We start from the raw sequence: 24,951 nt of genomic DNA on the forward strand, positions 1-24,951 counted from the left end.
TATAGATAGTATATTATTTTTATTTTAAAATAGTGTATAATTAATGTGAAATTTAACTATATTATGAATTTGTTTTCTTTATCAAGAAAATGAATTTATTTTAATCTGGAGGAGAAAATGAAGTAGTAACTAACAACTAGAACTCCTCGAGAGTGAAACTATAAATGGGTTAAGAATCTCTTTTAACGGGCTGATAGAGAACCCACTTCGTGACTCTCATGCAACTCAAGAGTCGAAAATGTGCGCTTACTAATTAAACGATTATATTTAAACATTTTACATATGGAGTATGAACAAAAAGCTAAAAGTCAAATTCGCGTTGATTTCGTGTCTAAGGTTTAGTATAGTTTAACCTACAGAAATTGGTAAGAATGCACACAAACAACCTCCTATTGTGTCATATTCATACCCATGAACCCATTAACCATTTGTTCCAGGGCCAAAGACTACTCAGACTGTAAACATAAACCCATGAACACAGCTAACATCATACCCATGAACCCATTAACCATATGTTTTCTTTCCAGTTCCAGGGCCAAAGACTACTCAGACTGTAAACATAAACCCATGAACACAGCTAACATCATACACATTGCAAAAGTATTACATGAACACAACTAACAGCATAACAAACAAAACCCACAACATAACTTATAGGATATAGATTACAGAGATCCTAGAAACTCTTACCTGAGAGAGAGAGAGAGCCTAATAGAGAGGTTTTCGGAGAGAGAGAGAGCGCCTGAGAGAGAGAGAGCGAGAGAGCCGGAGAGAGAGTGCGCCTGAGAGAGAGAGAGAGAGAGAGTCGTAGAGAGAGACTGAGAGAGAGAGGGCGCCGGAGCCTGAGAGAGAGAGAGCCTGAGAGAGAGAGAAAGCGCCTGAGAGAGAGAGAGCCTGAGAGAGAGAGAGCGCCTGAGAGAGAGAGAGCCGGAGAGAGAGAGAGAGAGAGCCGGAGAGAGAGAGAGAGAGCCGGAGAGAGAGAGCCCCTGAGAGAGAGAGAGAGAGCCGGAGAGAGAGAGCCCCTGAGAGAGAGAGAGAGAGCCGGAGAGAGAGACTGAGAGAGAGAGAGCCGGAGAGGGAGAGAGAGAGAGAGAAAGAGCGCCTAAGAGAGATAGCCTGAGAGAGAGTTCACCAGAGAGAGAGGTAACCGGAGAGAGAGATCGGAGAGGTCGTCATGAGGAGATCGGAGAGTTCGCCGGAGAGAGGTCGGAGGAGAAGAAGATTGGCCGCAAGAGAGAGTTACGTGAGAGATGAGAGTGAAGCACAAAAGTTTTAGGGTTATGTGTAGCAGGGTTATTTTGTCATTAACCATTTTTGACTGAATCAGCTGCAGCTGGATGCATGGTGAAGACTCAGCCAGTTTTTTTTTTAAAAGTTCAGCTGAGTTTTCGAAACTCACCCAGCCGATCCATCTGGATGTACCGATAATTCACACTAAACGAACACCAAAATTCAACTTCACCCAGATGGATCAGTTGACTGAGCAAACGAACAGGGCCTAACTGAGATATAAATTGTGAAAACAAATTAGAGCGAAAGCAATAGACTGAGGCAAAGGAGTAGCGTCTCCACGCAAATTTACATTCCCATTCAAGTCGCAAATCCAAACCAAGACAGAGAATAATAGTTGTTTATGAATCTAGAGAACATAGAACGGAAAGAGAATAGACAAGAGAATGTATCCAGCAATTCATCATTACTTAATTAAGGTTGCCAAAAACACTCTCTTGCAATCAAATCAGCAGCTCTGAATCAGAAGCAAGCATCCAAGAGACAGCAACAGCAGAGAGCTGCAAGACTGCAAAATAATAATAATCAGAAACATTAGTCCACATTCTCCAATCAAATCCTAAACAAAGTCAAGAACAAACTAGCTGAAGCACAAGACTTCTTCTAAGAATGAATCTGCGGTTGAATATTCAAAGAGTCAAACACTTAAGTCTACACAGATCAATACAAAACTCACAACACAACAAAGCATATTCATACTTGGAAGATGCAACATGGAAACAACAACCAATCACAATCAATCGGATTATCAACAAAGTCAAGATCTAGTTGAATATTCGAAGACTGAAAAATAGTCAAAACACTTAAGTCCACAACTATTTTTTGTGACTCACCATCCTTCTAGAAACCCAGGGCTTCCCTGTTGCTGCTGCTGATGCTGCGGCGGAGGATACTGCGGCGCGTAAGGAGGAGGATACCCCTGCTGAGGATACCCCTGCGGCGGATATCCCTGAGGAGGATACCCCTGCGGTGGATACGCATCCTTCGGGTATCCCTCCGGCGGATAACCTGTTTAAACATGCAAACGATTCAGATCCATAACACGAGATAATGAAACAGATCTGAGAAATTGAGTGAAGAGAGAAACCAACCTTGAGGAGGAGGAACGCCGACGGGAGGTTGATTGTACTGACTCATTGTGAGGAAGACGTAGAGGAGAGTGCGAACCCTAGTAGATCGAGAAGTTAAAAAGGAGGAGCGCGATAGAGATGGATATTAAAAGGAGCGAAGATACTGTCTGTGTTTTTAAGTAAAACGCGTACTTGCAGTTACTTTTTTTTTATTTTCTTTCCTTTTTCCTTTTTCCTGTTTTTGTGATTATCGTAATCGTTAACCACCCAGGCACCCAATTAAAAAAGTACTTTTTATATTAAAAAACAAGATTTACGCGGTTTCTGCCCTTTACTTCTGTTTTTATTATGTAAAGTTCAAAATCATATGGTTGTCAGATGCGTTACTTAATGATAATTTCATTGATTTCTTCTTTTCTTTTTTCTTTTAAGTTTTTATATATTTATATATATAAAAATATGTTTGTCTCTCTCCTAAACTATCTACGTGGAAAGTCATTCTCTGACAGGCCGATACGTGTCCATCTTCTGTGAAACGCGGCGCATCACTTGAGTTTATTGGTACTAGGTTTTATTTCTTTTGTTGGGCTTGAGTTTAACTTTGGACTTATACTATGAACAATTGACAGGACTTTTTACTCTTTAATATTATTGAATATGTTAATTATTTCTTGATACATAGTAAATAAAAAAAACACACATTACGATATGAACGTTATATTATCATCAAAGCAATCTTTACCCTATGTATCTCATCCTGTGATAATTTATAAAGTAGCAACGAATCTATGAGTTCAGCAAATTTGCAATTACCTACGTCAAAATTTTAAGTATATAAACAGTTAACAGTAGTGTGTTGAATATTATATTCATATGATTTAAAAGCTTTTACAAATTTTTATTTTTAAACATACACCAAAAACTTTACGAAAGTAAATATCCATTCGAGTTCTCAACCACTTCAAATACCAACAACGCCAAAAAAAATTTAATCAAGTACACGAAAACTATAAACATTGAATAATATTTTTTGAAAAATTATATATACATAGAAATATTTTTAGTGGTAGGGTATATTTATAATTTCCAATATTTGGCCAAATAAAGAAAAAGGAAACATGTATTTATATAACCATGAAAAGAAAACTACTTTAAATAATTTAATCAAAACAACAACCACGTACAACTAAACCCGATCAACGTCACAACCTCAAAATAAAGATAGTATAAAAACAAAAATCCCAAGACATGACATATAGTCTTGTACTAACAGCTTACCAACCAATTTAATTTACATAGTTCATTCAACAGTAATCAAAGTAAGCAAATATACTAATCAAAGCAAATATTGGTAGCTTCATAGTCTATTCAGTATTCAAATACATTAACATGTACAATATTTAACTAATATGTATATTTTTATATTATATAAATTTATATTAAACATTCATTCTAACTGTTTAAAATGTTTAAATTTTTATCCCGTCCGCAGGGCGGGTTGGCCCTAATATTACTATATTATAGTGTTATTCCCATAAATATTTATATATACTCCGTTTTTTAAAAAGTAGTGTTATTCAGTTACGTTGTATGTGTGGTTAAAGATATTTTAAGCCGACAAAAAGACACCTTAATTTGATTTTTTGAAGAAAATCTGTTGTTTAAGAATCGATTTGATTTTTTTTTAAAAAAAAATTTCAGTCATTCAATAATAACACCTTAATTTCTTTCAAAATTTATCCTCATATTTTATTGTAGTGTTCGAGGTGATGTTTGGTACAACCTTATTAACTTGTTGACACTAAATAAAACACTACTAAAAGATGTTTTTGTGGCGTGCAAGTTTATTAAATGTAAAAAAATAAGTAATAGAATATAATGGTCTAAATCATTACATAACGATGGTCGATCTAATGGTTTACTCTATTTTTCTTCTAAAATATAACAACTCTATAGAATTGGATGTTGCTCCAATAGTATTCTATTTTAAAGTAAAAAATAAAATGATAAACAAAAAATAAAAAAATAACGCTATGTATAGAATAAAAAATAGGTTTACATTATTATAGAGTAGAAAATAAAGTACTATTGGAGATTTTTACTCTAAACTTTATATTAAAAGTGGAATAGAATGGAGTTGGAAATACCCTTACAACATCACATCGAAATTTTTTTATAAAAAAAAGAGAGGAAGACATCATGTCACTTATTTTTCAATATAAGTTCTTGACATTCACATTTTCAACCAAAGATATACTTATCTTTTTATCATATTATATTCCAAACTATATAATCAAGCAAAAAATTATGTCAAGCAAAAAACTTAAGAAATGACCCTCATATTTAATCAAATAATCAAATCTAGCTAATAGAGCTTCAGATCAAAAACAAAACCAGAACATATTTAGCCTCCTTGCAGCTGAACTACGTTGTGAAACTAGCATTGCCTTTGGAGTTCAGACTCCAGTATACATCGTCTTCCTTCCCGTCAACTACTTATTCTTATTCTTGAGCTACTTCATATACTAGCCTTGCCACTTATAATTAAAAACTGGCCATAAGCGGTTGGTGAAGATAGTTCTTCGTCCGTGTTGATACAAAAAAAATGAAGAAGAAACCAACAATTTCAATTTAATTCTACTATACCAACAAAGACCTATGATCAATTTCGATATCATGGTTGTTCTAGCCTACTAGCAAACTGAGAACCGAGATGATAATGGGAATTAAAATGTGTTTAGTAAGAAGATGGAACCATTGACAAATGACAATCAAACTGAATCCTACTTATAATATTCTCCAACTCATATCATCAAAAAAAGTTCCCCTAAAATAAGATACAAGTTGAAAGATTAAAAAATACACATCTCCACTCACTAGACAGATAAAACTACAGCACTATAATTATTGAATGTTACTGTTATCTTATCTAATCTCCTCTTTTAGATATTTTCTTTTGGGATAAATCATCACAGCTCCACTCATAAACGCACACTAACAAAACATGGGAACCCTCCACTAATTAGATCAAACAACAGCACAAGATAACATAATTATTGAACGTTACTAGCGATCCTAAGACCTCACATATCCACTGTTCTCATATCTAATAAATTTAGATGTTGATTGTATTAGGAAGAGAGATTCACAGTGACTGGAGGAGATTAAACTAACATGACAATGACTGTAGAACAGAATGCTACAGACAAATTACAAACAATGCATGCATAAGTTATCTATAACCAGCAAAAACCATGGGTGGGCTAGGCCCATTGTATCCTTAACGAGCCTATATTGTATTAGTTTCCTACCTTATCCTCTTCGACCGAATTTCAAGATATTTTTATAGTATTTTTCTAGAAAGAGAATAATAATTCACTTTGCACGAGTCGCCAACTGATTGGACACGAAACAAAGTCAAATAAAGCCAACAGTAACGCGTCAACACGTGGACGGCGGATTACTCAAAACCACGTCAGGTACGGCTCCAGACCTACCCACTTGTCCCTTCACAAAATAAACCAACGAACCTGAGGTTCGGCACCGAGCCTCGCTTTATATAAATAAAACTCTCCTCTCCTCATCTTCGTCACATCGTGTTGATCCTTATCAACTTGCAGATATTTTCACAAGGCCAAAGGTAAACGATCTCGTCCTCTTGTGCTCGATCACGATGATCTCATCGTCTTCGTAGTTATTGGATATCGATGATTATATGTGGTTTCCGGGAAAGTTTTTTTTTGAAAAATTTCGGAGAAATGAAGTGATCGATCGATCTTCTAGCTTGCGATCTGTGTGGTGATCGTCGATCTAGCTAATAGCTGTTCGATTCTTCAATCAACCGTCACGTTAATCTATATTTACGATCGATCGGATGTTTATAGCTATGATCGGTTTGATTGATAGCTTCGTTTCCAGATCTGGAATCTCTACTTATGATTATGGAGTCAGATCTAACATCATCGATATTAACGATTGATCGGAAGTTTGTAGCTAACTGAATAGCTTTGATCGTAGTATTGAGCTGTTTGATTGATTGCTTCGTTATTAGATTCGATGATGCATAGATCTATTCGTTTTGCTTTGATCGTAGTATCGATCGGTTTGATTGATTGCTTCGTTATTAGATTCGATGATGCATAGATCTATTCGTTTTGCTATGTAATCTGAGCTTATGGATCTGTTTGTGAATCGTCGAATCATTGAAATCGATCTTCTGGTTGTTGTTGTTTGTGCGTGCACAGATCTAAGATCCGAGTTAAAAAGCAAATGGCGATGGTTTCAGGAAGACGTTCAACGCTAAACCCCAACGCACCTCTCTTCGTCCCAGCAGCCGTTAGACAAGTGGAAGATTTCTCTCCGGAGTGGTGGCAGTTGGTGACGACCTCGACTTGGTACCACGACTACTGGATCAGCCAGCACCAAGGAGCTGACGGATTCTACGATAACGGAGAGAGTGGTGAAGTCGATGTAGCTGATCTTCTTCCGGAGTCGTTTGATTTCGATGACATTGAAGATGTCTTCGAATCCGAGTTTGATCATCAAGGTTACGGTGGATATGTTGGACAACAGATGTATCATGCACCTTCTGACTTTGGTAAGTTAGTTTAAATCAGCTCTCTATCCCGATGAACAGAGTTGTAGACTGATTGTGGTTGTGGGATTATCATCAGGTTTAGGGAAGAATGGTGAGATGGTGAGGAAATCGAGTGGGAACAGGAGTCCTAGGTCGATTGTTGAACCGGCGAAGTATGCGGAGAAGCCAGCCAAATGGGGAAACCAGAAGGTTGCTCCACGAAACATTCACCAGCCTCGTTGAAGTGGGGTGTGGTAACTAGGCACAGAGTATGTTGTATCTTTAGCCACCTGTACCTTTGTAATTTTTAGTATTTTCTGCTTTCCACAAGAGAGAGAGAACCTGTAACTTCTTTGTACCTTTACGATGTTCAGAGTCTCAAACTTGTTATCTCAAAAAAAAAAAATGTAAAAACATAAAAAAAATTGTAAAATTTGAAGAGTAATGAGAAATAGAGTTTCACATATAACCTCATTGTAGATTCATTTGACAAAATGAAGTAAAGTACATTTCTAGACAGGCTTGTTCAAGCTCATTGGAACGGTTTTGGTTTATTATATGCAATCGGCGATAGCTACAAGCACTAGTAGGCCAAACTCAAAGGAGACGCTTATTAGTTTCCCAGATCAGATGTTACGTCCAAAATGTCATGTCTGCAAGTTCAAGTTCATCAGTCATCACAACCATAAGATGGTAAAACTATCTTATCGAGGTTAGGCACAGATGCAAAATCCAGGAGTGTCAATGTGTCGTCGTCATCACTCATCACCCAATTCATACAAGCATATTGCAACAAACTCATCTTACAGGTCGGTTAGGACTTATGTGAGACAAACCAGAGCCGGAGAACATAATGTTCTCCGTAATTAGTTAATTACCCAAGAAAAATGGGCCTTGAAGCTTAGAGTTTTTACTCGAGTCTTGGACGCCGTAACATTTAGGATTAATATAATTCCCAAACCCAAGTGTGTGTTATGAACTTGAGCTTCAAGTTTCTCAGTTTGTTACCTCACTTTTTTAACCTGTAGAATTTCACTTTCTTATTTTTTGTCTTTGGTTTCTATGGAAAATGTAGACACATTGTCGAACCTGATATCATCACTAGATAATTATGCTAAAATTAATAGAAAATTGAATAATTCTATATAGAAAAAGAAAAATTATTAATCTGCTTTTTAGAGGGTAATTTTTTAATTCCAATTTTATGTATGTAACCACATGGCTTTCATTGATTAGCCTAAGGATGATAAGTTTTAACATAAAACTTTAGAAATTAGTTACCATATATAATTGGCGTTACCAGAGTTGACTGATTTTCTTCTTCAGTTTTGGACTCAACATAAATGTTATTTTTCTTATTACTCATTTCTTTTGCAAATGTATTTAGTATAAACTGGGTTAAGATCCGCGCCTTGCGCGAGATCAACATTATATATAAAAATTATTTTATGTATTAAATATTTTTACATATTATGAAATAATAAATATATATTAAATTATTAAAAGTTAGTAACTATTAAATATATAATTAATTGATGCGAACATATAAATCAATTTTATTAATCCAAAAATTTTTCTTTTTATATTTGATAGGATATGTTATTAAATTTAAATGTACTAACATAGATAATATATTTTAGTATATTTTTAATATTAATTTCTATTAAATGATGATTTCTACTCATATAGTTTTTTGATCATTTGTATCTTTTATAGAAAAAAATTTAAATTACTGATAACAAAATTTTCATTGTGGGATTAATAGTTATAGTAATTTATAATTTTTTTAAAAAAATAAGTTGTCAATGATCGTTCAAAACTTTTATCAAAAAAATTGTTCAAAGTAAATTTTGAAACTAAAATATTATATTTTATATGGTTTATAGTTTAATTTAAAACGATATATATATTAATCTTATTAATTAATTAAATTAGACTTTTTACTTTTATAATTTTTGTAATCATTTGTATTTTGTCATAACGAAAAATTTAAACCATGGATCATAAAATTTGAATGTGAGACTTTTAACAGTTTTAGTAATTTATAGCCGTTTGTAAAAATTCAAAATATAACATATACATAAAAATCTAAATTTTTATTATATGGTTATTGTGGTTGTTTAATTTATTTAATAGCTTAAAATTAAACAAATATGATAGAAGATACACTATTTTTTTATCAAATCTTTATTATTCAAAATCACTAATTGTCATATATACTTTAGCCACATTAGGAAATTCCGTAAATTTTATTTAAGGAAATAATAAATTACATTAATGATGAATTTATTGTTAGTTTAATAAAAAACTTATTATATAATTAGGTGGACCAACATATTTCTCTAATGATTCTAAGAATCATTCTAGTGATGACATGTGGCTACAAAAAGAAGTTGTAATGCTTCTCAAATAATATATAGGAGATTGTTATTCAAAGTCAAAGTTTAAAAATTAGTTTATTACCAAACTTTTCATTTAATTTTTGGAAACAAACATATATTTCTTCTTCTTTCAAAGATGGTGTGGAGTATATATTATATATTTCCTCTTATTTTATTGATGTTCCTGAAGATTAAAGAAATTACAAGAAAGGCTAACTGACAAAACGGCTCCTTCTTTCAGTTTCAAGTATAATCTCTCTCTCACAACGTATACATACATCCCTTGCGTTTCTTGCTGCATTTTCAGTTTCTCACATGGCGTCTGGTCTCTACTCCTCCTCAAAACCATCTCTGTCTTCTTCTTCATCATCTTCCTCGTGGCTGTTCTTGCTATTGACCCTTCTTCCTCTCTCCTTAGCCTGCTTTGCCTTCCTCCTCCAATGGCCAGGAGGAATCAACGATTGGTTTACTGATAACCATCCATTCCCAGGAATGTCCCCAATCTCCAAGAAAAGTTCTGACTCAGGCTGCGTTTCTCTTCTTGGTCAGAGCCATGCTACATCGTTTCCTTATCTCAGAGACTTGAATCTTGACCACAAGAAGGATCTGAAACCTAAGGTTAGATCTCTTAAAAACATTCTTGTATTTTATTTAAGATAAAATATGATAATCAAAGATGGTATGTTTTGTGTTGTGTTAGATATGTATAACTACCAGCACTTCAGCTGGATTGGAACAAACATTGCCATGGATATTCTATCACAAGGTCATTGGAGTTTCAACCTTTTATCTATTTGTTGAAGGCACTGCTGCTTCCCCAAACGTCTCTCGTGTTTTGGAGACTATTCCTGTGAGCTTTTCCAGAGTTCTTGATTAGTCATTATGTATCTTATGTTCCTTCTTTCTCGCAATGACATTTTTTATTTCAAGGGTGTAAACGTTATATACAGGACAAGAGAACTAGAAGAAGAGCAGGCTAAAAGGTATTCTTGTGTCTTGTGTTTTTTCATTATGCTATTGATATATATCATGGGTTTTTTTTTTTTTGACTTTTGACTATGCTATAAGTCCTGTCATTATGTTATGAAATTTATTGGTTATTGATTGGTGTAATCTTGTGTTTTACATCTTTGAATCTTGATTCATCAAGACTGCTCACCTCTAAAATGGTTCTCTTGTAGAGGTGTAATCATAGATCAAATAATTTGAGAGGCTTTTATTTGCGTAATCTTGTGTACTGGTCTAAAATGGTTCTTGTAGAGATTATTATTATAGATCAAATAACTTGAGAGGCTTCATTATATGTCTTTTTTTTTACAGCCGGATTTGGAATGAGACTTGGTTACAGAAATTTTTCTACAAACCATGTAACTACGAATTATTCGTCAAACAAAACTTGAATATGGAAATGGCTATAACAATGGCTAGGGTACTTTGTTACATCCCCTAGTAGTTTTGACACATACATTTATAGTCATCATAGTCAACATTTTTTCAGATTCTGTACTTGTTATATATAGGACGATGGTATGGACTGGATACTGCATTTGGACACTGATGAGCTTGTGCATCCTTCAGGAGCCAGTGAATACTCGTTAAGAAGTCTCTTCAAAGATGTTCCTGAAGATGTGGACGCGGTTATCTTTGTAAATTACGTGAGTTAGATCTCCGATCTATCTATATTTTTTAAAAAATTTCCTATAAAATAGAAGAACTCTTTTATACAAATGGTTTAACTCCAATGAATTTATAATAGAGTTTTTCTATTTTTAGGAGAAATTTTATCTTTGAAAATTAAGTGAGTTAGTTGATACTTTGAGTTGGTTTTTAGTCTTTCTTCGGTTTGTTGATGTGAAGAAGTTCACTTGTTTCAGGAGAGCAGTGTTGAGAGAGATGACATCAAGGAACCTTTCACTGAGGTACATAACATTGTATCATCATCTATAAGACTATAAACTAGCTGTCTTGAGTATTTTTTTTTATTACTTTTAGGTGTCAATGTTCAAGAAGAACTATGAACATGTTCCAAGAGATGTCTACTTTGGAAACTTTAAAGAAGCAACTCATGGCAATACCAACTATTTTCTTACATATGGTAATGGCAAATCCGCTGCTCGGATTCAAGATCATCTACGTCCTAATGGTGCTCATCGATGGTATAACTACAAGAAGATCCCCAAGTTTGTTCTCTTTGTCCTCCTCATGACTCGGCTTACACTCTTATGGTTTTGTAATGTGACATTGATCTCTCTCTCTCTCTCTCTCTATTCTTTGTTGTGATTAGTTTCATTTTCCTAGAGGAAGCTGCGGTTCTGCACTACACTTACTCAAGATTTTCAGATCTTACTTCAAGACGTGACCGATGTGGCTGCAAACCAACTAGAGCGGATGTCAAGAGATGTTTCATGCTAGAGTTTGACAGATCTGTGAGAGTTTGGTTTTGATTTGTGTTATTTTTTTGTATAGTTCTCTTGTTCATCAAAATTTTTCTTTGTTTCATGCAGGCATTCATCATTGCTTCAACATCAACATCAGAGGAAATGTTGCAGTGGTACAGAGAACATGTTGTATGGACTGATGAAAAGCTGAAACTCAAACTTCTCAAGAAGGGAATCCTCACTCGAATCTATGCACCAATGGTTATAATCCAAGAGCTAAGAGAAGCAGGTGTTTTCACCTCAGTGGTGACCTCAGCTCACATGTCTTTCTCAAACAACTCAAGCATTACTAGAGAATCATCATCATCTCACGCAACTGTTAGGAAAGTGTTGGAGTTTGACGACACTGATGATCTTGTTGGTGAATCTAAAGTAGATTCAGCTGTACTACCTCAGTCTCCTCCAAGTGTTTAAACTAAGTCTGATGTAACATTTTTTTTTTTTGCTTGGATTTTTATATACAAAGAGGAGGAATATTAGAGCAGGCTTTTGTGGATGGATCTCATTGGTCTATTCATATAAAAAACTCTTATGTAGAATGCTTCTGTTACATGATCCAACAGTTTCATCACTCTTTATTTTTGGTCTTTGACATGAACATGTGCTTAAGTCATGCAAGTGTGAACACAAGACAAACGGCGCGTGCATGTACGCGCGTATGTGAGCGAGTGAACCTTGTAAAAAGACACTCCTTTTTTGGCGGTTCTTTCTTACAGTGTCCTTTAATCGATGAACAAGGTTCTTCAGTTAGGTCTCCAGAGCTCCGTCGTCCAAGCCGCCAAGTACGTATTCTTCATCTTCTTGTTCAAAGTTTAGGCCTTTCTGTGCTGTTACCTTCTGATTCGCTTCTTACATTGAGACAAACCAAACCCATCACCTCCTTGATGTCGGATCTCTTCTGGGTTCTGTCTGAATTGCAAAAAGTTATGACCTTTTTCAACATCTCTATGTTTACTGTGTGAAAGTTTGTTACTTTTTTGATGATTCTAGGTTTCTGGTGGTGGTGCCCTTTAGGAGCTTAAGATTTGCTTCATCAATCGTTGGTGTTAGAGTAGGAACAAGTAGTTTCAACAAGAGACTTATGTCAAATGCTACAGCAAAGTCTGTACCTTTATCTATCAACAACATCAAGGGAAAGCCAATGAAGGTAGTGCTTCATCATTTCGCTTGTTCTGGTTACCTACTCATGTTTAATTGTTGGTTTTGATGTGTACAGGGAAGTGATAATGACATTGAGGCGATGACGGTTCAAGAACTTAGAGCCAGATTGAGGCAAAGCTTATGAGCCTTTCTTTATTTTATTTTTCTTATTGTTTATGTGTACATTCAAATTCTTGTTACATTTGGAACGGTTGTGTATTCATTCATATTACAATGGGTTTTTATTGCATTATAGGAAACTTGGACTACCTGTGAAGGGACTCAAAAAAGAACTTATCTCAACTTTACAACTTCATATGGACAACAGTTCACCAGGTATGTCATTGCACACCAAGAACACACACTTTATCTCTGTATCTCATGTATGGAATGTAATAAGAAGGGATGTGGACTTGTTTGCATTTTAGTTTCATAATTGCTATAGCTGCTGATGTCATTTGAAGGCAGAACATACTTTTTGGTTCTGAGTCTGTGTCTCCTGGGCTTGTTTATGTGTTACAGATGAAAGTTCTGGTGCAGAGAAGGAGACTACTTCATCCACCCTTTCAGAGACTGTCACTATCAAAAGAAAAATCAGAAACCAGGAAGAGGCTAATGATGATGCTTATGGCAATGACAATGGAGAGAAGAAAGTTAAACAGTCTACTGAGAAAAACTTGAAAGTTAAAGTTTCTTCAAAAGAGGAAGAAGCATCACTGACCATTGCCATCTCATCCTCCAATCAAAGTGAACCGTGGACGGTACTTGCTCATAAGAAGCCTGAGAAAGACTGGAAAGCTTACAACCCAAAGACAATGAGACCTCCTTCTCTACCAGAGGGTACCAAGTCTGTGAAGATCATGACTTGGAACGTTAATGGACTGAGAGCTTTATTGAAGTTAGAGAGCTTCTCTGCTCTTCAGCTTGCACAAAGAGAAGATTTTGATGTGTTGTGCTTACAGGAGACTAAAATCCAGGTCACTACATAACCTTAGCCCTTTCTTAAGTCAGTTTCTGTTACTAAGTATATGTATTTACGCTCATGGCAGGTGAAGGATGTTGAGGAGATCAAGAAAGCTCTTATTGATGGATATGATCATAGTTACTGGTCCTGCAGCGTCTCTAAGCTTGGTTACTCTGGAACTGCTATTATCTCACGGGTAATAAACACAATCTTATAATATATGCTGAAAAAAAGAGAAATGTAAATGTGTTCTCTAATCAAAGTTGGTTTTTTGAAACAGATAAAACCACTCTCGGTTAGATATGGTACTGGTCTATCTGGATCAGACCATGACATGGAAGGACGCATTGTGACTGCTGAGTTCGACTCATTCTACTTGATAAACACTTATGTTCCTAACTCCGGAGATGGCTTGAAAAGACTGGTACTCCTCCTCAAATTTAAGGCATTTAAGTTTCTAACAGTTTTCTTTAATTTTAACAAAATGTTTTTGGGGTTTTGAAGTCATACAGGGTTGAAGAATGGGATCGAACTCTCAGTAATTATATCAAAGTATGAAACTTATCTTCAGGGTTTCTTCACTTATTGTATACTACATCCGTTTCAAAATGATCCATATTTTAGAGTTTTCATATATATATATTTATATTAAGAAAACATATTAAATTTTAATTGTAAATGTATTGTTTTTTGTGATGAATATTTTCCAAAAATTTTAGCCAATAAAAATTCAGTAACCACTTTTTTTTTGAAGTTTATCATTTGCAAATATTTACTTAATCGAAAATGCATTGAAAATATAAAAAATGTATTTTTTGAAATAATTTTTTTCTTTCTAAAACATGGATTCTTTTTGAACGGAAGAAGTATATTCTTGCTTACATATACCTCAATGGCCTTGTTGCATGTGCAGGAGCTGGAGAAGTCTAAACCTGTAATCTTGACTGGTGATTTAAACTGTGCTCATGAAGAAATCGACATCTACAATCCTGCGGTAACCAACTCAGATTCTTGTTTTAAATGTCATTCAATAACATTTGAAAGTTATAATCACCTCTCTTTATGATTAGGGGAACAAAAGAAGTGCTGGTTTCACAATAGAAGAAAGACAATCATTTGGAGAAAACTTCTTGGAGAAGGGCTTTGTGGATACCTTTAGAAAGCAGCATCCTGGTGTTGTTGGTTATACTTATTGGGGTTATCGCAGTGGTGCACGCAAAACCAATAGAGGTAACTAAGTCTGCGTAATAAAAAAAGATGTTGATAGTTATTTGGTTTCATATTTTTGATTGTTGAAACTAGTGAATTGGTGTGTGGAAACAGGATGGAGACTGGACTACTTCTTGGTGTCTGAATCAATTGCAGCCAATGTCCATGATTCTTACATTCTCCCTGATGTCAATGGCAGTGATCATTGCCCTATTGGCCTTATTCTCAAGCTCTGATCTATTTCAGAGCTTCACTCTTCCATGCTTTTTGTTTTGGTGTTTTGGCTTTGCTCTAAATGGTTATCAGCGACAGAGTTTTTTTTCCTTTTCTTTCAGTAAAAGATATTACCTCAAACAGAACAATTAGTTCCTAGTGTTGGCCAATATATGCTCATGATTTACTTTCATTGCGCTTCTTGTTTACTAGTTCATTGTAAATAAATGCCAAAAAATAAATAGAAACCAATCTATCAAATTGAGTTGAGAATACAGAAACAACATGTAAGAAATCTTCTTTAATTAAAAAAAAAAAAACTTGAAAGCTGAAAAGACTTGGTCAGCTCTAGTAGGAACAAGAGTTGCGTTATACTCCATTATTCCAAAATAAGATACATGCAAACTAGCTTCAACCTCTCTCAACATATCATCATGCAATATCGAATGATGTGAGAGCCTCAAGATCTTGCTCCAGGGTTTGATCGGACCGTTGTCTTCATCTTCATGTTCTGCGCAGTGTGCGCATATCATTACAGTAAACTCCTTTCTCGCTCCCCATGCACATAGTCTTTCTCTTAATGTCTTTAAAACTCTGTACGCTACTTTTCCACGTTCTAGACTTGAGCACCAACACTTGTGCTTTAGAGAAATTTGTGAAGGGTTTTACTTATGTCAGCAAAGGGAGAACTACAAGAAACTGAGTTACACAAAGCTTTCTATGCCATTAGTTAGATCCTATGCGCATGCATGCAGATGCATGCATTTGCCTGGCGAAAGGGCCTCAACAGTCAACATGACATGGGGTTATACGGACGGCTAAAAATAGCTTATACGATCATTTCAACCATTATTTGTTTGGTTTATCTGTACGTTTGTATAATGATTTTATTCTTAATAACAGACAATATATTTGTTAAATAGAAAAGAAAACGTTGCACTAACTTTATTATGCTTTTCTTCCAATGCATGCTATTTTTATTTATTTCATATAAAAAGGACTTGGCCACTTGCTATGCCTCAAACTTGCAAGAGATCAAATCAAGGCATTATATAACATTACATGTTTTTTTTTTTGGGTGTAAATGTTAAGAAAACATTACATGTTTTTTCTCATAAAACACACATTGTCTCTTTTCACTTTAAGCCACAAAAGTAGCAAACCCACAGATACTCAACCTTTTGTTCTTTCTTTATTTATTAATCTTACATAACAGCAACGGAGGCAATAATGGGTTGAGAAGACTTGTCACTGGCACTGGACTGAGAAGACTTGTCACTAGCAAGGCCGTTGCAGACGTCAAAGCCGTACCAAACACCGTTTGGCAAGAAGAGGTTAAAGTAGAAAGTGACTGATCTGATGGATGAGCCGTAGATCTTAACGTTCTCTGGTTTCCAGCCGTCGGATCCTTGCCTGAGTAGGTGGAGATAACATACGTCACGCATACACGGTCCCGTTATCTTGTATGTGTCCGAAGAACACCTTTCAAATGCCCTAGACTTTGGATCGTCTAGTCTCTTCACGAATACCTGATCACCCAACAAATGATGTTTATTTACTTTTAAAAGGGTTAAAGATATATATATTCACTACTTTCCCCTAATCTATCACACAAAAACAAAGACCATGTGACGAAATTTCTAGATTAACACCTTTTTAATGTTTTGAATATGCATTATCGTATATTTAGTTTTAAAAGTTATATATACTCTATTTTTAATATTTTAAAAAGCTAAGCCAAATACTCATAAATTCATATTCTAAAGCAAAAGTCCTTACCAATCAAATTCAAAACTTTTGACAAAGAAAATCCAAATTTTAGATCTAAATTTTCTCAAATTTGATGAGAATCTTGAAGACCAATCATATAAAGGGAATTATGTGATTAAAATTTTGATTGATTACAGATTTATTTTCCATAGAATTAAATCTGATTTATGGGTATATTGTAGATCCAAAACTCATAAAGTCAATGAACTCACCTCGTTGCCGTACACATCACCAAACGCGATACTGATCTTATCTCTGGTGTAAGAGACCGAGGAACAGCTTGTCTTAATGATTACTGTGTAAGAACACACTTTCGCACCCTGAAATTTAGATACAAAACAAATTAGTCAACCAATAAGTTGTTTCTTTAATTCATGGATCAATGGATCGAAATTGGTTACTACCTCTAGCTTTGGTTTAGGGAGAAATGAATCAACCGGTCCAGGTCTTGTGGCGACGAAAGATCTTGCAGATGTAACAGAGAACAATGCAAAGAGGAACAAAGAAATCGCTAGTCGGATCATTTTTGTAATCGACCTCTACTTTGAGTTGAAATGGTTTGGAGATGAACAAAAAGGTCAATCTCTTTTGTTTGTTTGGACAAAGGCAAAGCAATGATTCTAGATAGAGATACTGACACGAGGATCACGTTCATTTTATACTCCAAATTATTTTATGTTCTGTTTGTTTGGAGGAATTTAATTGGTTGTGGATTTGCCAGCTAGAATTAAACATTCTTTTTCAATTGTATTTTATGCATAGTTCCTCAACCACTATGGAAGCAAATAAACAATCATTCATAAAAAGGGAAGTTAGTAAAATTAGATTTGTACAGTATTTACTACTAATATATTACCTTGAATATCAGTAAGAATTTGGGAAGTACTCTTTTCTACATTTGCTCTTTCCTAATCTGGTAACCTTGTTTATGAAGTAAGAACTGGAAGCAAAGTTCATTTTGGATTCTGGTTTATTTATCCTGTTTGGTTTTCAAACTGGGTTCTTATCTGAGTGTGTATTGGGTTACTTAAACACTGGGCCTTGTGCTATAATTTAAATAGATGCATGCTTTTCCTAAACTAAATTTCATTATGTATTAATTATTTTACCAACTACTTTTTGTACTGTATTATTTCTTGTTGAAAATTTAAATTTAATGTCTATTTTTTCTTTTAAATGGAAAACCTTTTACTAATGCTTGACCATAAGATTACAGATTACTACTACATTAACATTAGTCATTATTTTGAAGGAAGAATTAGATAAAATTCAAACTTATAAATACCATAGTCATCGTTTTATACATCATTTTGAATTGTCCATGATAAAACGTTAAATGCTCGAAAATTTAACACCAGTAATTTGTTTGCCATTCAATTTGATTGATATTTGTATGCTTTGTAGACAAATAATACAAGGATTAAAAGACAATTACAGACTCCTTGATAACGACAAAGATTAACTAACCCACAATGGTTTCTTTTAAACCTGACAATGGTATTATTCATGTATATATTTCTTACGCTTAACTCAAACTAGTTCACTTGAGAACAAATTTTCCTAACCTCACCATCGACATCTGATTTTATATCGATGGAACTCATCTTAATCATAGCTTTACCAAACTCATTATCAAACCTAAACCCTAACAAGCCTCTAATAGTACTCGCATACTTCTTCACCACGTCATTTGTCTCAGAGTCCGACCAAAGCCGTTGGTCCGACTCCAAAATACCGTTACCGTCTCGTAGGTTCTTGAAGAAGCTTACATCAAAATTTGATGGACTGCCAATGTCAAGAGCAACACGTTTCGAACCGTCTCCATTGGGAGGACAAAGAGTTTTGAGCTGCGTTAGAAACGATGGGCTTATGGTTGGGTCGGAGTTTCCGGTCACTGTAAAGTTGTATAAACGGTAACGGAAAAACTGACAGTCCGTTTGTCCTATTGTATGTGCACCTGCATGCATGAGGATAAAACGTGTTAATAATTTGGAGAAAAATGGTAAATATATAATTAACAGCTATGAACAAATCATGAAGCAGATTTTCAAAGTAGTGGTTCAACTAATGAAATAACCGCGTTATGCATCCGGATTAAAGTCCAGTGATCCTCAACTATATTGATAGATATAGTTGAACAAATAATTATCCAAAAGCAGGCGCTGGAAACTTGAATGCTATAAATATTTTAGATAAAATTTTAGTAATTGTTTTTTACAATTTGGTGACTCATTACTATATAATCTCTCCGTTTCAAAAAGATAGATGTTTTAGAAAAAAAAATACATATTTTGTGTTTTCTATGAAAAAATTGTAAATTTCAAGAAAATTAATTGATTTAATAGAATTACTATTGATTAAAAAATATTGAAAATTGAAAATTGCAAAAAACGATACATTTATTATAGTGATTTAATGTGTTTTTTTAATATGTGTGAAAATGCTAGAAAATCTATCTTTTTAAAACGGTGGGAGTATATTAGTTTTAAGAATTTGGATTTTGGAGGTAAAACATATGTTTCATTAGACTTTGTCTAAAACCGATTCTAATATTAAAAAGGAAAATAATTAAATTAATGCAGCAAGAAAATATATATAACTAATAATCTTTACAAAAACGAACTAAATAGTTGTTCAATAAAAAAACAAACTAAATACTTATTTTTCGTGCGGATATATATATTTGAACTATTTCGGGCGGGTATTTAGCATGTAATGAGTGAGTGGATAAACATACCAAGTAGAGTAACGAGATCATGAGTATCCAATCCCTTAGCTTGAAACTTTTGCCTTTGAACAGCAACAGAGTCAAGTGGAGAAGGTAGATTCGATGCTTTCGATGCTAATGAGATTCTACCGTCTTTACGACCCGTTGGAACTGTCCAGCTTGGTCCAGAACTCTATTTCAACGCGTAATCAATTAAAATAACCAAAAGAATTTAGGTAAAATCCTAATTAGGTTTACGAAACTTGCGTACCAAGTCAACAGCGTCACGAGCAGCAAGTGCAAGTATATCTGCACATGACACGACTCCAGGACACACAGACTCAAGCCGGGCTTTCGCATCATCTATCACTTCAAACCCTCTTAGACCGGTACTCGCTAGAGCTGCTTGCTCAGCAGACTTCCCTTTAATCAAAACCGATCCATCACAACCCTAATATATAATAGGTCAAATTCAACAATCAAATAACTTGTAAATATAATTGGTTTACTGAAGGAGATTGAGACGAAAGAAGAATTGAAACCTGAACAAAACAGTCATGAAAATGAAGCCTAAGCAAGCCAGGGGAAATGGTGGGATCAGAATCGAAGTGGGATTCAACGGTGGACCGTACAATGGACTCAGCTTTTGGACATGAAGTTGAATAATAACCATTTTTTAACGACTGACTTCTCACTTCTGCTCCCAATACCAACACTATTATCATTACATAACAATAGTTACCAAAGTAAACTCCCATTTTTTTTTTTTTTTCCTAACTCTTTTAAATCTTTGTGATCGAGCAACGTACACTGATGTTCAAGCACCAACACAAATTAGTATATATATACACACAAACGCCCACACATATCTACACTTTCATATGCCAGCCTTTGTCTCAATGGAACCGTGTGGGGACTCATAGTGCCTTCCTTTCCTATTCTTTATTTATTTGTATTGGTAAATACACTTGGTTGCCACTATGATGACTGATTGGGTTTTATTTCTATATTATTTTTATATAATTTCCGTTAAATATTACATATAATTATCTGTAAATATGTAAAACATGCGTTATCCGGAAGATACAAAAACATTACAAGATTGTGGGTAACAAAAATATGTAATATTTAAATTTCTGTGAGAGTGACGAAGAAGCAACAATTATTTTCATAAAGATTTATTTTCAAAATATAATGTCTACGAGTTTTGGCTAACGTCCTTTTCAAGATCAATTTAAAAAGAATAAAAATTTACGTCCTTTCAAAATATCGGTGATTCGTTTGCTTTACGTAAAAGCTTCTTTGATCTCTCCTCAAAACTTTTATCAATCCATGAAGTAAGCAAACGTGTTCACAACTTAAATCGATAGAAGCCGTCGCTAGTGTTTCCCGTTCACATCAGCATCTCTTGTAGTTTCAACCCTCAATCCTAATCTTTCCCTTGTTTACTACAAAAAGAAAAAGAAGAAACCAATAATAGAGATGATATTAATATAGAAGAAAACCGATAAGGATAAAAACCCATTAACCATCTCTTGTTTGGTAGTATTACACACACACACACCTTCATGGTTCCAACCTATAATGCATAGTGGGCAGTATTAGTTTATTACATTGTACACAAGTATTTGTATTATATTGACAAGAATTCATTTGATAGTGCTGATTTTTGTTATATATTGTAATTATGTGTAGATATGTAAAACATGCGTTATTTGGATGTAGTATTTAATTTGTGAGATTACGAAAAAGAAACATTTCAATTCATTCCTCACTATCTATATATAAAAAATTGTACAAACTATCTCATGTATGGGAGAGTAATGTGATACCATAACTTTGGTATCAAATAAAATGGATTAAGAATTTGAATCTTTTACTGTTCCTGATCACATATCATGTGAAAATTTTCAGTTTACACATCACAATGGAGACAATATAGAGAGAGTTAGGTGATGAAAAACTCATTTAATAGCTAATATAACTCGCAAGTCAACTCATTGACTAACATTTCAATTCTAAACATATCTCAACTCTTATAAGAAACAGAACATTGCTCGAGTTCCTTGTACAATCTATATAGCAACGTAATTTTTTTTTTTTTGTTAACATGGTGTAAAGTAGTGTTTCAGGGAAACAAAGTTCAGTCATCTGCTTTTTTTGTTCAACGCAGTGGCAAAAATCTCAAAGACAATGTATCATCATCCTGACTACAAACAACACCAATTTAAAGATTCTCTCTGGCAGGCTAATCTCTAAACCTCTCAACTCCAAGTTTTTCTCTCTCTCTCTCTCTCTCGGAAGTATTATGAATAAAGAAGCTAGAGATCTACGTCCATTGTTTCTCCGCCTTGGTCTTCTTCTTCTTCTTCGTTGCTACTGCTTGTCCAAAGCTTGATGGTACGGTCATGTGACACAGTTGCGATACACGAGCTATCTGCAGTGATATCTAGAGAGGCCACTTTTGACTCGTGTCCTGCTAAGCTTTTAACAAGCGAGAAGTCTCTGCCTGACCATATCTGAGTATATACAAGAATGCAAAAAAAAGTAGAAATCAAACTATAAGCAAATAAAACAGAAGATTGATTTAAGGCAAGAGACTAGAGAAAGAGTACTTACATTGACTTTCATGTCGTATGATGCAGTGGCCAGGAAGTAGCCTTCTTGTGGTTCATACTTAACTTGAGACACAAGGTTAGCATGAGCTGGTATTATGTACAACGACTTTCTCATTCTCAAATCCCAAATACGGCACTGATTATCCTCACCACCAGAAGCTAAGTGATAGCCATTTGGAGAGAAAGTCACCGAGAGAACCTGTAAAAGCATAAAGAAACAGAGGATCATTAGTATATGATCTCGCTTTTGGCTGAGAAAGAGGATCAAAACTTGGTTCTTACCGGTTTGATATGTCCTTGGAAGACGAGAATACTCCTACCAGTGCGGAGATCCCAAACCCGTGCAAGCGAATCAAGCCCAGAGGAAGCTGCTAATGCACCATCTTGCTGAAACGCAATCCCGTAGACGCTGCGGCTGTGACCTTCTTGCAAAAGCAGCTCTGCTCCTGTGTTTATGTCCCACAGTCTCCATGTTTTATCGAAGCTTGTTGTCCCTAGGTACTTCCCTGATGGGTGGAAGGCAACACGTGCAAGACGGTCCAAATGACCTTCGAATGTTTGTAGGAGTGTGCCATCGGTTTTCCACAGCTTTGCGGTTCGATCAGCGGAAGCAGTTGCTAGACAGTCATCCACAGGGGAGAACACTACATCGGTTGCACGTTCTTTGTGATCCTTCAAGACAGCAATCTTGTTTGTAACTTGAGGCATCTCCCATAGTTTAGTAACTCCACTCAGAGAACTAGCCAGAGAAAGAAAAAAACACAAATTACTAAACAGAAGAGGAATCATGTAAGGGACAAATGCATTTAGACATACCATGTTGCAAGTATCTTTCCATCTCTTGAGAAGGAGCAGCCAGTTAGAGGACGATCATCCCCAAAGTTACTGCAATCAAGAGCCAAGCCTTTAGCCTGCTTCAAAGCCCATTTAGTCTCTGCCTCCACATCTTCATCTGGATCATCCCTCCTCCGCTTAGCACGCTGAATCCTCACAGCAGCTCTCTTGATCGAAAACTTAGCGATCTCAATCCTAGCCTCTCTAAGCTCCTTCGGACCTTCAGTGAAAAAAGGGTACTGAAGCTCTTCCTCGTCCACTTCATCTTTCGGAGCCGCGTCATCTTCGTAAGCTTGTAGCAGTTTATCCAACTGTCCACCAATATCAAGCCTAGCCATAAGCTGAGCCAGCCTAGCTCTTCTCTCCATCTCCTGTTCTCCGAACAGAGTGATGGGCTCGCCGAGTCGTCTGAGCCGGTCTCTAACGGATTTGTCGTTTGTCGGCACTGCGATAGCAGCAGCACGGCGCTTTATCAGCAGCTCTTGCATTGCCTTCTCTTGTCTTTCCCTGACCTGCTTACTCTCTTCAGATATTACGTAATGTTCATCGTCTGATTCAGAGTCCGAGTCGCTAGCTTTCGCTCCACCGTTTTGAGGAGGCCTAAAAGTAGGTGGGCGGGCTAGTGGAGGATGTGGTATAGGAGCCATTGGTGGAGGAAAAGACGGAGGTGGTATGGCAGAGACGCCTGCAATTATAGTAAAGAGTGTTAGGGATTGAACCGTGCATAGTAATCTATAATCTATACTATCCTATGAGGATTCAGTGAAACTGTATCAACATAAACCATAACAGAAGGGCTGATTCCGAACACTACATGCTAGTAATCTACAATCTTTAGCTTGATGTAAACAATTACTAGAAAACTAAATAACTCACCTGGAACTGAAGCTGCTGGTACGAATGAAACATTATCTTCATTGTTGGGTTCCATGTTGAAACAGCAATCTAGACAAAAAAAACACAGATCAGTTCTCATGGGCATTGCCAAAACTAGAGAAAGGTTGCTACTTGCTAGCTTTATCCAACTAAACACTCTCTTGGGAATTTAAACAAACACTTAACAGGCATTAGCATCAAAGCTATACATTGTCAGCTTTCTAATGCCAATAAAAGCTAACATGAGATTTAATCGAAGAAGGGGGGTCGTAGCTTACCAGGAAGCTCCGAATCACGTTACTCTCTTCGAGGCCCAAACAGGAAGTAGGTTTCGCAGCTGATCTGAGCTTTGTGTGTTCCTGAGAAAGAAGAATCAACAACCCAATTGTTAATTGCTGAGAAAGAGAGAGACTTTCGATTCTGAAAGAAACTTCGTCTTACCTTCTTCTCTCCAAAGGCAGTCGCAAGACGGAGGAGAAGCAGCGAAGGAAGTCCAATATTACCAAACCAACTTCTCTGTAAACCTGTAGATCCGAGTTATACCCCGAATTTTCATCTAGTTGGGTCTTTATTAATGGGCTTTTTCTTATCTTAGGCATTAGATGGGCTTTTTATTATCTTAGGCATTAGATGGGCTTCATATATATAGAACTAGAAAATATAAAATAATTTTTTTTAATGAAGTTTAAATTTAAAACATAAGCAGAAAATATAATTACAAAGCCCGTCCCTTGCACATTTCACGTCTTGTAAATGTCTTTGATTTTTGTTAATGTTCCCATGCATGTAATTTTGTTACGAGTATTAACACACTTTTTTTTTTTTTTATAACCGAGTGTTCTGGTCTCACCGAAGTGGTTGAAAC

The 24,951-nt window shown here is 35.4% G+C and overlaps 7 protein-coding genes across 9 annotated transcripts; 3 read left to right on the top strand and 4 right to left on the bottom strand.

Moving 5' to 3' along the window:
* Positions 1–1,527: 1,527 nt before the first annotated feature.
* On the bottom strand, positions 1,528–2,594 carry LOC106339699 (cysteine-rich and transmembrane domain-containing protein A). Its single transcript, XM_013778556.1, has 3 exons — positions 2,382–2,594; positions 2,124–2,298; positions 1,528–1,798 (listed from the first exon to the last, which is right to left on the bottom strand). Exons 1-3 carry the CDS (start codon positions 2,425–2,427, stop codon positions 1,753–1,755), a joined length of 267 nt encoding a protein of 88 aa, XP_013634010.1. The 5' UTR covers positions 2,428–2,594; the 3' UTR covers positions 1,528–1,752.
* Positions 2,595–5,871: 3,277 nt separating this feature from the next.
* Positions 5,872–7,400, top strand: LOC106342874 (protein EARLY RESPONSIVE TO DEHYDRATION 15). Of its 2 annotated transcripts, none has more exons than XM_013781926.1 (3): positions 5,872–6,000; positions 6,605–6,957; positions 7,040–7,400. In XM_013781926.1, the coding sequence occupies exons 2-3, from the start codon at positions 6,630–6,632 to the stop codon at positions 7,177–7,179; spliced, it is 468 nt and encodes a 155-aa protein (XP_013637380.1). In that variant the 5' UTR covers positions 5,872–6,000; positions 6,605–6,629; the 3' UTR covers positions 7,180–7,400. The 2 variants fall into 2 exon arrangements, with proteins under 2 accessions (XP_013637380.1, XP_013637379.1); XM_013781925.1 differs by having other exon boundaries at positions 7,034–7,388.
* A 2,141-nt stretch (positions 7,401–9,541) lies between these two features.
* On the top strand, positions 9,542–12,169 carry LOC106339193 (glycosyltransferase-like At2g41451). The gene is made up of 9 exons (XM_013777990.1): positions 9,542–9,935; positions 10,018–10,167; positions 10,248–10,300; positions 10,638–10,746; positions 10,838–10,972; positions 11,192–11,236; positions 11,310–11,497; positions 11,602–11,743; positions 11,822–12,169. The coding sequence occupies exons 1-9, from the start codon at positions 9,633–9,635 to the stop codon at positions 12,167–12,169; spliced, it is 1,473 nt and encodes a 490-aa protein (XP_013633444.1). The 5' UTR covers positions 9,542–9,632.
* A 303-nt stretch (positions 12,170–12,472) lies between these two features.
* Positions 12,473–15,476, top strand: LOC106337275 (DNA-(apurinic or apyrimidinic site) lyase, chloroplastic-like). Of its 2 annotated transcripts, XM_013776363.1 has the most exons (11): positions 12,473–12,537; positions 12,746–12,902; positions 12,972–13,027; positions 13,152–13,231; positions 13,418–13,872; positions 13,945–14,055; positions 14,140–14,283; positions 14,364–14,411; positions 14,773–14,853; positions 14,930–15,089; positions 15,183–15,476. In XM_013776363.1, the coding sequence occupies exons 1-11, from the start codon at positions 12,485–12,487 to the stop codon at positions 15,302–15,304; spliced, it is 1,467 nt and encodes a 488-aa protein (XP_013631817.1). In that variant the 5' UTR covers positions 12,473–12,484; the 3' UTR covers positions 15,305–15,476. The 2 variants fall into 2 exon arrangements, with proteins under 2 accessions (XP_013631817.1, XP_013631818.1); XM_013776364.1 differs by lacking the exon at positions 14,364–14,411.
* Positions 15,477–16,312: 836 nt separating this feature from the next.
* LOC106339734 lies at positions 16,313–17,686 on the bottom strand. Its single transcript, XM_013778599.1, has 3 exons — positions 17,456–17,686; positions 17,264–17,371; positions 16,313–16,810 (listed from the first exon to the last, which is right to left on the bottom strand). The coding sequence occupies exons 1-3, from the start codon at positions 17,573–17,575 to the stop codon at positions 16,487–16,489; spliced, it is 552 nt and encodes a 183-aa protein (XP_013634053.1). The 5' UTR covers positions 17,576–17,686; the 3' UTR covers positions 16,313–16,486.
* Positions 17,687–18,536: 850 nt separating this feature from the next.
* Positions 18,537–20,574, bottom strand: LOC106339859 (peroxidase 25). The gene is made up of 4 exons (XM_013778724.1): positions 20,301–20,574; positions 20,030–20,209; positions 19,789–19,951; positions 18,537–19,008 (listed from the first exon to the last, which is right to left on the bottom strand). The coding sequence occupies exons 1-4, from the start codon at positions 20,514–20,516 to the stop codon at positions 18,587–18,589; spliced, it is 981 nt and encodes a 326-aa protein (XP_013634178.1). The 5' UTR covers positions 20,517–20,574; the 3' UTR covers positions 18,537–18,586.
* A 1,244-nt stretch (positions 20,575–21,818) lies between these two features.
* Positions 21,819–24,613, bottom strand: LOC106336707 (U4/U6 small nuclear ribonucleoprotein PRP4-like protein). The gene is made up of 7 exons (XM_013775624.1): positions 24,528–24,613; positions 24,365–24,445; positions 24,087–24,155; positions 23,193–23,895; positions 22,659–23,115; positions 22,378–22,575; positions 21,819–22,277 (listed from the first exon to the last, which is right to left on the bottom strand). Exons 3-7 carry the CDS (start codon positions 24,139–24,141, stop codon positions 22,080–22,082), a joined length of 1,611 nt encoding a protein of 536 aa, XP_013631078.1. The 5' UTR covers positions 24,142–24,155; positions 24,365–24,445; positions 24,528–24,613; the 3' UTR covers positions 21,819–22,079.
* Positions 24,614–24,951: the final 338 nt, after the last annotated feature.

This window comes from Brassica oleracea, chromosome C4 (genome assembly GCF_000695525.1).
Source record: "Brassica oleracea var. oleracea cultivar TO1000 chromosome C4, BOL, whole genome shotgun sequence".
NCBI lineage: Eukaryota > Viridiplantae > Streptophyta > Magnoliopsida > Brassicales > Brassicaceae > Brassica > Brassica oleracea.

Excerpts from the sequence above, each read along its gene's own strand:
- LOC106339699 (XM_013778556.1), bottom strand. The coding sequence starts at position 2,427 with ATGAGTCAGTACAATCAACCTCCCGTCGGCGTTCCTCCTCCTCAAG. Across the intron at positions 2,299-2,381 it reads CGGCGTTCCTCCTCCTCAAG|GTTATCCGCCGGAGGGATAC; the intron begins GTTGGTTTCTCT and ends ATGTTTAAACAG. Across the intron at positions 1,799-2,123 it reads CCTGGGTTTCTAGAAGGATG|TCTTGCAGCTCTCTGCTGTT; the intron begins GTGAGTCACAAA and ends ATTATTTTGCAG.
- LOC106342874 (XM_013781925.1), top strand. The coding sequence starts at position 6,630 with ATGGCGATGGTTTCAGGAAGACGTTCAACGCTAAACCCCAACGCACCT. Across the intron at positions 6,958-7,033 it reads TCATGCACCTTCTGACTTTG|GTTTAGGGAAGAATGGTGAG; the intron begins GTAAGTTAGTTT and ends GATTATCATCAG.
- LOC106339193 (XM_013777990.1), top strand. The coding sequence starts at position 9,633 with ATGGCGTCTGGTCTCTACTCCTCCTCAAAACCATCTCTGTCTTCTTCT. Across the intron at positions 9,936-10,017 it reads AGAAGGATCTGAAACCTAAG|ATATGTATAACTACCAGCAC; the intron begins GTTAGATCTCTT and ends GTGTTGTGTTAG. Across the intron at positions 11,237-11,309 it reads TCAAGGAACCTTTCACTGAG|GTGTCAATGTTCAAGAAGAA; the intron begins GTACATAACATT and ends TATTACTTTTAG.
- LOC106337275 (XM_013776363.1), top strand. The coding sequence starts at position 12,485 with ATGAACAAGGTTCTTCAGTTAGGTCTCCAGAGCTCCGTCGTCCAAGCC. Across the intron at positions 13,873-13,944 it reads TACAGGAGACTAAAATCCAG|GTGAAGGATGTTGAGGAGAT; the intron begins GTCACTACATAA and ends CGCTCATGGCAG. Across the intron at positions 14,412-14,772 it reads CTCTCAGTAATTATATCAAA|GAGCTGGAGAAGTCTAAACC; the intron begins GTATGAAACTTA and ends TTGCATGTGCAG.
- LOC106339734 (XM_013778599.1), bottom strand. The coding sequence starts at position 17,575 with ATGATCCGACTAGCGATTTCTTTGTTCCTCTTTGCATTGTTCTCTGTT. Across the intron at positions 17,372-17,455 it reads TCCCTAAACCAAAGCTAGAG|GGTGCGAAAGTGTGTTCTTA; the intron begins GTAGTAACCAAT and ends TCTAAATTTCAG. Across the intron at positions 16,811-17,263 it reads GTGATGTGTACGGCAACGAG|GTATTCGTGAAGAGACTAGA; the intron begins GTGAGTTCATTG and ends TTGGGTGATCAG.
- LOC106339859 (XM_013778724.1), bottom strand. The coding sequence starts at position 20,516 with ATGGGAGTTTACTTTGGTAACTATTGTTATGTAATGATAATAGTGTTG. Across the intron at positions 20,210-20,300 it reads TTCATGACTGTTTTGTTCAG|GGTTGTGATGGATCGGTTTT; the intron begins GTTTCAATTCTT and ends ATTATATATTAG. Across the intron at positions 19,952-20,029 it reads CTCGTGACGCTGTTGACTTG|AGTTCTGGACCAAGCTGGAC; the intron begins GTACGCAAGTTT and ends GCGTTGAAATAG.
- LOC106336707 (XM_013775624.1), bottom strand. The coding sequence starts at position 24,141 with ATGGAACCCAACAATGAAGATAATGTTTCATTCGTACCAGCAGCTTCA. Across the intron at positions 23,896-24,086 it reads ACCAGCAGCTTCAGTTCCAG|GCGTCTCTGCCATACCACCT; the intron begins GTGAGTTATTTA and ends CTATAATTGCAG. Across the intron at positions 22,576-22,658 it reads TCCAAGGACATATCAAACCG|GTTCTCTCGGTGACTTTCTC; the intron begins GTAAGAACCAAG and ends ATGCTTTTACAG.